The sequence below is a fragment of the Anguilla anguilla genome, chromosome 5 (assembly GCF_013347855.1).
Source record: "Anguilla anguilla isolate fAngAng1 chromosome 5, fAngAng1.pri, whole genome shotgun sequence".
In the NCBI taxonomy this organism is placed as follows: domain Eukaryota; kingdom Metazoa; phylum Chordata; class Actinopteri; order Anguilliformes; family Anguillidae; genus Anguilla; species Anguilla anguilla.
Window position 1 is genome coordinate 5,799,988 of NC_049205.1, and position 9,572 is coordinate 5,809,559.

General features: G+C 48.3%; 1 protein-coding gene across 5 annotated transcripts; it reads right to left on the reverse strand.

Annotated features, from left to right (window-relative positions):
* Window positions 1-2,330: 2,330 nt before the first annotated feature.
* On the reverse strand, window positions 2,331-7,997 carry ap5s1 (adaptor related protein complex 5 subunit sigma 1). Of its 5 annotated transcripts, none has more exons than XM_035417843.1 (5): window positions 7,892-7,997; window positions 5,185-5,291; window positions 4,756-5,018; window positions 3,213-3,504; window positions 2,331-2,814 (listed from the first exon to the last, which is right to left on the reverse strand). In XM_035417843.1, the coding sequence occupies exons 3-5, from the start codon at window positions 4,935-4,937 to the stop codon at window positions 2,686-2,688; spliced, it is 603 nt and encodes a 200-aa protein (XP_035273734.1). In that variant the 5' UTR covers window positions 4,938-5,018; window positions 5,185-5,291; window positions 7,892-7,997; the 3' UTR covers window positions 2,331-2,685. The 5 variants fall into 5 exon arrangements, with proteins under 5 accessions (XP_035273734.1, XP_035273733.1, XP_035273732.1 ...); XM_035417842.1 differs by having other exon boundaries at window positions 4,756-5,037; XM_035417841.1 differs by having other exon boundaries at window positions 4,756-5,055.
* Between the last annotated feature and the right edge of the window lie 1,575 nt (window positions 7,998-9,572).

Sequence of the window (9,572 nt, forward strand, 5' to 3'; positions counted from 1 at the left end):
CTGGGCTATTCTCGAGCTCTCCAGGTGCGGTTGAGTCGAGCGCGGCGGAACACCGGCGCGTCCGGAGGCCAGAAGGGCGGAGCCGGACGGCGCCATCGCAGGCTCTTCAAAGAGCCTCTGATTCGCCCCACTCCGCCATCTGTAATTGGCCGCCCGCTTGCCGCCACCGCCGCCACCGCTCTCAGCAGGACGAAGCCTCCCCCACCCCCCCCCCCAAACCCCCGCCCCGTCGCGAAGCATCACGCGGGTCTTTCCGGAACGTTCCGCCATGATTGAGCCGTCATTAGGATGCTCCAGACACAGACTCGCAGCCCATCAACGCGTCCCTCCTCATCTCCGGAGACGGATATTTTACCGCCCCCCCCCCCCCACTCCCCTCCCCCCACCCCCGCCCCCACTTCTTCCCCCCTCCCGACTGCTGCATCTGCCAGATCAGATGCTTCCATCCAGTGTGTCACACCGTATGAGAACACAGCGATGGAAAAACACATCGGATTTGGAGTGAGAAGTAAGCACCCTCTGCCCAGGGCCTGGAACAAATTCGGTCCATCACCTAAAACAAGGCACTCAGGCAAGGATGCGTGAAAACCGTTATATAAATACATGTATTTCATTAAACTTGATAATTCCAATTAATTTACCACAGATTAAGTTGCGGTTAAGTTTTTTTTTATAAATAAAGTAATCTCTGTCTCTCTACGCACACAGACTAGTTCACCACCATGACCTCAGTAACCCTCCAGTATCTGGAAACATAAGTACATGAGACTAAGCTTTGGGCTAAAACTGAGGCCTGATTTTTAGCTAGGCTTCAATAAAAGATTTCACATTTTCAAAAATCCTGAGCCGCAACTGAAATCTGTCACCTGACCCGCGTCATCACCTGGCAACCATTTAGTCAGACTCAGCATAGGTCAGGTCAGAGTGTAATGTTTACTGCGCGAACTGGACTTAATGCGCTCGTGGATATGAATAACAAAATGAGTACTGTACCTTATCCGACCTGCGTTCTCCAGCTGTTCCAATGACCTTCGGCATGCACTTACTGCTTTGGATAAAAGCGTCTGCCGAATAAATGTAATGTAATGTAATGTAAAACTTTTGTACCAAAGCGAGCATGACAGCACTGATCATCATGCGCCTGAAATGAGGCCGGCTGGACCGTCCACGTTACAGCAGGCGAAGCGAACAGGAAGGAGTAGGAGGCGGAGAGTGTAGCGGAGAGATTGCGCTTTGATGTCTCCTCTCCAAAAGAACAAGGGAGAGGGGAAAACACGGATATATCTTCAAAAACGGCCGTCCTTCAGAGCAGGGGGGAGGTGGGGTGAGAGAGCTGGGGGGCGGAGGAGGGGGGGGGGGTGAGAGAGCCAGGGGGTAGTGGGGGGGGGAGAGCTGTGGGGGAGGGGGGTGGGGGACAAGGGCTTCCAGATCTACAGAAGTGAGAGAGAGAGACACATTGCTGAGCTGCAGTTCGACGGCAAAACCATGAACAGGCAGCAACGAGAGCAAAGAAGGTCAATTAAACTCAACGTCCCAGAAGCACAGCAGTTGCTCAGACCTCAGCGTGCGTCTCTCAACTCCCAGCCTCCCAACGCTTCCAAAAAACAAACAGGAAAAAAGGAAAGAGGGCCCCAGAAGCTGTACTCCCTCCAGACGTCTCGGCCGCCTGAACGAATTCTCGCTAAATAAACGAGCCGCTCGGCGGCGTTCGCCCGACGCTGAGCATGTGACGCGGTGGGCGGGCCGGCCTATCCTTCGCGCGCGTCAGTCCGCGAGGCCGGCACCAGGGCTTTACCCCCGGTCCTCATCGGTATTCGGGGGGGGGGGCTGCAGAGCGCGGAGACCAGCGGCGGCGACGGCGACGGTCTCCGGGGTCCGTCCTGCGGCACGACCGCGAGCGGCTGCATCTTAACGTCGCCCCGAAGAAAAAGCACCTCGGATGCGGGGGACGCGAAGTGGCGAGGGGGGCGCGCGGCGTGGGGGGGAATGCTAAGAGCCTCGCAGAGGACAGCTGAATAACGGGGGGCGGGGCCGAGAGCAGCTCGCTGTCAATCACGCGCCCCCCAGGCTGGAAACCGCGCACTGCTCCAGCGCTTCTGCCTAAGAAATGCCTGGTCAAATACTGACCTCTAGTGGACAACCGGTGTTTTTTTTTTTCTCCAGCTGGTCGCTGCTACGCTGTTTTTAACCTGCCAAAGCCAAGGCCTTTGTGATTCACCTGTGAGCGAAAACCACTCTAGAATATTATGATGTTGTTATGCTGTTATACAGGCTGACTGCCATAGCAGAGGTGACTTAAACCAAACCAATAGAAAGACCATAACCTAACATAATACTGTGAGGATTTTTTATTTTAAGGATTTAACTAAGTGAGACAAACATGTTAAACTACCTGCAACATCACATTCTAAACTGATAATCGGCAACCTTGTGGCTCGGTTCAGTCAGTGGGTAGGGGCCGGTCTGGACCGGTTCAGACCGGTTGGAGCCAGTTCAGGCCAGGCAGTCTGCAGGTGTGTCAGGTGCTCCGGGAGCATTGCAGGGAGTCCTCCTTCTGTCCACCTGAGCAAGGAACCCCACAGTAACGAGAAGCACCGTCTAAGGCACGAAACGCTGAACACGCACAGCATGGAGATCCACCAATCGCAGCTCTCTCCGCCCTGTCCAGTGCCTGGGGGAGGGGCCTCATTTGGCCATGTAGGCAGCCAGGTCCTTGTCCAGGATCTGGGCGAAACGATGGTTGAGGAAGAGGAGCTGGCCGTGGGGGAGGAGCCGGTGGAGCGCTGCCTCGATGCGGTCGCTCTTCAGAACCACCTGAGGAAGAGCGGTTCAGCTCGGGTCAGCACAAACCCAGAACCAGAACCAGAACCTCTGCAGTAACGACACTCTACAGAACCCCAGAACCTGAACCAGAACCTCTGCAGTAACGACACTATACAGAACCCCAGAACCAGAACCATCTGCATTAATCACACAATTACCACCCTCGCCTTGCCCACACAAACTTATCCCTGCCCCACCCCGCCCCCCTCCCCTGTCCCTGTCTCTGTAGCCCTCCCTGCCCTGGCCTGGCCCTGTCCACAATAACCCCATGCCTCACCCTTCCCTGTCCCTGCCTCTCTGTAGCCCCACCGCTCCCTGCCCCTGACCCCCCCTTCCCTCCCCTGGCCCCGCCCCTCCCCTCCCCCTGGCCCCGCCCCTCCCTCCCTCACCTCGTTGCCGGGCGCCAGCATGCGCAGGTTCTCCAGGCAGATCCGCGCCAGGCCGCGCAGGCAGCTCTCCCCCAGCAGCAGGTTCTCGTGGGGGTGGCACACCAGCGCGAAGCCCACCGCCTGCACCGCCAGCCACAGCACGCAGCCCCCCCCGGGGAACGGGTCCCCCGCCCCCAGGCGCAGGACCCCGCCCTCCGCCTCCTGCAGGGCCGCCAACTCCTCCCCCTGCACCGCCTCCACCACCGGCCGGCCGGTCGCCTCCCGCTGCAGGGCACACGCGCTCCGTACCTGCCTGGGGGGGGGGGGGGGGGGGCGGGGGGTGGGACCAGGGGGGCAGGGGGACTGTTAACAAAAACCTGACATCACCAAGACCCCACAAAAAAAAACCTTCAAATAAGGCTTCTGCATAAAAGTAAAAAAAAAAAGGAACATCAACCCTGGCTATAAATCAATTTACAGTATCAATTACTTTATGATTATCAAAGTGGAGAGGTGCTCGTTGACTGGTGGATTTCATGTCCATGTACAAGGAAATACAAAAAAAAACTCCAAGGTACTCAATTTCCAGAATAAAAGGATTATAAAGCCTTTATTGTTCGGCTCTACCTTGATAGAAAAAACATGATGATATCAAGATACAGCCAAACAAAGGCTTTTTAATCTTTTTCTCTGAGTGTCTGGGAGTTTTTCTTTTTTTCATTATTTTCTTCTGCAAGGATTCAACATATTAGAGAAGCCTATTGAAAGCAATCACACTGAGCCAGTGAAAGATGTTTTCAGTGCATTTATACTTATGTGAATGTGTGTATACGCCAGTGCTCACACGTGCTCTTCTGTGTGTTCATTCCATGCTAATGCACTGTGCTATAGCTTATGCTGCCATTCCTTGGCTAGTCCTGTTTCTTTAGTAGACTTTAGTACACCATCAAGTGACTAATTAACAATGTCAAAGTCATCACTGAGAAGTTTCGATTTCAGGCCTAAAATAACTTGCTGGCTCTCTCTCTGTGGAAATGTGAAATTGTACTTCTGCAGCCGAACAAGTCTACATCTCCACCACTCTGAGTGCCCAATTTCTAATCTAATTCACTATCACTCTACTTCTCCATAGGAGTCCCATTTAATTTAATATTCATTTCCGCTAAATTAAAACAAAAAAACATGCCAAATTCAAGTGGAATACTGTCACATTTTTTCCAGTAAACAGCCTTACCAAAACAGGACCGAATGTTGACGTAGCCAGTTTTATTAAAACAGGACAGAGTATTAATATAGTTAGTTTTATTAAAACAGGACTAAATGTTAATGTCGTCAGTTTTGGTATAAGAAAACAGAATGTTAATGTAGTTTTAGTAAAAGAGGACAGTGTTAATGTAGCCCATTTGGCTAAAACAGGACCGAATGTCAATGTAGCCCATTTGGCTAAAACAAGACTGAATGTCAATGTAGCCCATTTGGCTAAAACAGGCCTGAATGTTAACGTGTGCAAGTTCAGTGAAGGTACCCATAATGCCGCACTGCGTTAGCGCCAGGCTGGGCTCACCTGGCTACCACAGCCAGCTTCTCCTTCTGCAGCAGCCGCCTCTCCTCAGGACCCAGCTCTGGGCCGGGCCCGTCCAGCGCCGCGTCCTCCGGGCCAAACACGCGGGAGAAGAGGACCCTGCTGCCCCCCGGTGGCAGCCCAGCGACGGGGCACAGCGTGTGGATGAGGAAGCACAGCACCATGGCGGGACTGGGACTGGGGACTGGGACTGGCACAGGGCACGAGAACAGGCACTGGGACTGGCACGGGCACTGGGACTGGCACTGGGCACGAGCACGGGCACTGGGACTGGGACTGGCACTGGCACTGTGAGAGGAGGACAGTAGAGCATCACTGGATAATAATGCTTAACAACAATAGCCAAGCAAACAGCGTTGCCCTGGCAACAAACCGCTCTGAAGTCCAGGACAAAGAGCGGTCAGCACTTACCTGGCTTACAGTGCACTCCACAGGAAGTCCCACAGGAAGTTCCAGAGATAAAGTCACCACAGGGCACTTCTCTGATTGGGCAGACACTCCAGGATGTGGCTATCTTCCTTAAAAAAAAACATTGATAACAGATAAGACTGAAGATAGAGTAAGGGCCCTGTTTTTAGAGACAAGGACCAACAGAGATGAAAAAAGCACTGCAAGGGGCAGATGGGAGGATTCTGGATATGCGTGTGTGTGTGTGTGTGTGTGTGTGTGTGTGCGTGTGCGTGCACTAGCATGTGGGTGACAAGTGGCTCACGAAGACCTATGAACACTATGTAGAGCTCTGGCAAAGCAAATTTACAAATAAATATCCTCTTCCCTTTGAATGTCATTGTCACGATCAATATCCATTATTTCTCCTTCCCTTCCAACGCCCCATATGGCAGATAGTTAATGGAGCATGGAGGGCCTCAGTGGTGCATGCAAAGCCAGACTGAGGCTGTGTGTTATTGACTGGAGATACACCATTTAGGCTCCGTGGTCTTCACATTCATGGCCACCTCTACAGTCCTCTGTTTTGTTTTGTGAATAAAAAATTATAATTCAACTTTGCTTCAAATGACTACATCACAATGCAAGATAAAAAAGGAGAAGTACATTCACTTTATTTTTGGCACAAGATTTTACATTGCTCTGATAAGATTTTAAACACTGGCATCTTCATGAAAACTATTTTTATTTTGAGAGTTCTATTATTGGGCTCTTCTGCTACCATGGGGACAGAGATACACTAAAGCCCCAATTTCACCACAGAGCCATTTCACAAGATACGAAAATATGTTACGGACAAAGTCGCTTACCTAAACCCTAAACAGCACGGATTACCGTCTTTCTGGAAGGCACGCTTCAGATCCTAAAATAAGCACGAGCCGTCCGCGGCGGGCCAATATTACCGCCTGTACATCTGTGGAAATATCACGTCTGAAAGACGTCAGTAAGGCCCCGCTGTTGGCTGAGACGCACGACAGACGGCTAATTTGTCCTCATTAATCATCAGCAGGATGCCGCGGCCGAAGGCAGCTAACGGGCTAACCTGAGAAAAGCAGGAGCGTGCCTGCAGGTAACCGGTCGCCTTAGCGCACGCTTCATTCCTATGAGAGAACCTCTCCCAGTTGCTCGTACTAGTGACAAAATTCCAGTTTGTTTAGAATTGACGTGGTGAAGCAGTACTGCAGGGAGTAGAGGAACGCTTGAGTGTGCCCTGCATCTGTCCAGAAGTCTTTTTTTTTTTGGAGTCCGAAGAGCAGAACAGTTGATTTAGCCCTTTGAAGAGCAGGCTTTTTGGAATGTTTTTTTTTTTTTTTTTTCAAAAAATCTAAGCCAGTGTTCTAGAGCTCAAGTGCTTTCAATTACCAGTAGTGATTGTTACATCAGCATTAGAATACTCAGTTAAGGACATTCTAACAACATATTTGTGATCTCACACCTTAAAGGGTCAAAGGGGGCTACATAAGGTAGGCTGGACTGACTGACAAAATCATTAGATGCTAAAGGTTGGATGTGCAGACCCCCAGGGACTGGAAAGAGCACGATGAAAGCCTGTGTCTCTGTGCCCTGGTTCCCACACTCCCAGCTTTGCCACTCCTCCCCCCATATGCTAGTCTGACCACAGCCATCAATTGCATGGATAGCAGAAAAAGTGTAAAAAGTCGTCCCAGCTAACACAAAACATTCTCAAAATGTTGCTGCCATGTAGCGGTAATGTTATAACATTGACAAAGCATTTCAGGAAAATTGCTTGTAAATATTTGTGAAATTGTTATTCATTAACATTGCATTGTATCATAATGTTTTTTTTTTTTTTGTATTGTTTTTGATTGTACTTCCTGCCCAGGGACTGCAAGCTAACTCTCGTGCAATTGTATTTTAATTGTGCACGGCCCCTACCCAATAAATAAAATACGAAAGATACGAGAACATTTTGTGTTAGCTGGGATGGTGCTGCAGGGATATGCAGCGTGATCTCCACATCTCGACCAAATTATGGCAATTATCAGCCGTCTTTTTCATCAACAAGGCGGTTCTACTTGCACCTCTCGCTGATAAAGGAGACGTTTACCAGACTGATGATTTCAAGGGCCCATTTCAAAATTCCGCTTCTTACCACGAGTCAATCGGTATCTGGAGTCCAGACCTTTTACACTTTTCTGATCAGTCCAGATCTGGACTGACTGCCTTATGACACCTCGGCAAGTGCCTAAGTGAAAGTCCATATAGCTGGGTGTGAGGGGAAAGACGACGTGATATCACATTAATCAAAATAGATTTTTTAAAAATACTGTCGGGTATCGGTTCCCTGTTGACCGCCAATCACGCAAAACATTTTCGCTTCATCCAATTTTAGGCATACTTTTTTTTAAAAATTTGACTGTTTGTGACACATTACATGGCCAGGTATAGATCAGACATAAGTATATGTGCATAGTTAGCTAGCTAACATAGCTAAATAGACTATGTTACAATATTGACTGAATACTGAATACGGAACCGAGCGTATTGCCAAAGCAAAATATTAGCTAACTGGCTAGGTTGTCAGTGGGTTCGTTACTGTCATTCATTGTAAACTAGCGTAGGTAGCACACTAGAAACATATGTACGCCCTCTTTTCTTACTTTTCTCTTAATATTTAGTTTGCTAAATTTATCTTAAACAACATGCTCACCTTTCCCTTAGCTTAGATACCGATTTTGGTTCTGCATTTTCAAGTCAGTTTACAATTTCAGTCAGTAGAGTGTTAAAGTAATTCTGGGAGATGGAGTTATTTGCAGAGAATAAGCACTTTGAATGGCCAAATATTAAACTACAAGTCCTACAAAGCAATAGCAACTTCCGTGCTATAAACTGAACGTCATTCGTATGTGTTCTGTGATTGGACTAGACCATTCGAGTAGGGACTTCAAGCCAATCATAGGAGCTGCCTATCATTTCTCAGCTTGCACAAGATTATTGATCATATCTAGTTGGTCGTACCTACACTCGAAGAGCAATCTTACAACATTCCTACAAAAACTACAAAATAGTTTTCATTACAAGACTGCTTTTTTTTTTTTTTTTTACTATGCGTGAAAGTCAAACACAGACTTAATAGACTCAAGGGGGCAGCAATACCCTACATCATTAGTTCGTGCTGTTCTGTCCGCCCCGTTTGTTTTCGGTTTCTTCCTGTGCGTAATAAGTGCATCTGTTTACGTTTACAGCTTTGCCGCTGATTAATGTAAGAACACAATGGGCCAGTTTCACAGATGCTGATTATGCCTAGTCCTCGACTAAGTCCATTTTCAGTTGGGATTCTCTGCACAAAACTAAATTTAGTCCTCGGCTAAGCTTTATCTGTGTCTGTGAAACCGACCAAATAAATTGTGAAAACTGTGATCGGAGCCCTCACTGTAGCCAATGCCGACTGTGCACTGCTCTCTCCTAGTGCCAGACTCAGAGGTTGCAGATTTGATTCCCAGGCTGGGTGCTGTACTTAACCTGAACTGCTTGAGTAAAATATGCACCTGTGAAAAGGTGCTGTATGTTAAAAAAAACGGTAATCCCTGCAAGTTGCTCTGGATACAAGGGTCTGCTGTATGCTGAAATGTAAACATAACTACATTACAGGCATTTAGCAGATGCTCTTATCCAGAGACTTACACAACTTTTACATAGAATTTTACATTGAATCCATTTATACAGCTGGATATATACTGAAGCATTGCATGTTAAGTACCTTGCTCAGGAATCAAACCTATGACCTGTCGGTTACAAGCTCAGTTCCTTCCGACTGTGCTACACTGCCGCCTAATGTGTAGTAACATCTCTCCCTTTGTTGCCTTAATGGCAGTGACCCCCCCTTAGCCCTTGAAATCCTGGATCGACCCATTTGGAGTACCACTGATTAAAATTAAGCCAGGTGTTTGTGCCCGTGGAAGTGAAATAGGCTATAGACTTGGTCTCCACGGTATTGAAAGTGGGCCCTGCCTTGTGTCCTCAGAAGCTTTGTGGGTGAGATTGCATACTCGCAAAGATCTCAGAGCGTAATGAGAAAATGATCTTCTCCAGCAGGGTTCTGTAATCATAATCATCAGGAAAAAGCATTTAAAAATGAGTTTTCAAGAGCCCAATTTTAGATTCTGCTCAGGTCGTGGAGAGTTCTTTGTGAAATCGTAAGAAAATTTCTGTATGGTGCACTAAAGACTCATTAAACCCATTAAACCCTCAAAGAGAAAACCCATTAATCCCCCTGATGGATTTAAAAGTGCAAAAACACCGGTAATCATTAGTTAAGCTTTCTGCCCTCACATTAACATTAACTATACTTCCAATGTAAACTCATTTTAATTGCTGACTTTATAAATATC

Bases quoted from the DNA above. Each gene is read 5' to 3' on its own strand.
- ap5s1 (XM_035417843.1), bottom strand. From the start codon at position 4,937: ATGGTGCTGTGCTTCCTCATCCACACGCTGTGCCCCGTCGCTGGGCTG. The intron at 3,505-4,755 runs GTGAGCCCAGCC...CCCCCCCCCCAG, and splicing joins AAGCTGGCTGTGGTAGCCAG to GCAGGTACGGAGCGCGTGTG. The intron at 2,815-3,212 runs GTGAGGGAGGGA...GCTCTTCCTCAG, and splicing joins TGCTGGCGCCCGGCAACGAG to GTGGTTCTGAAGAGCGACCG.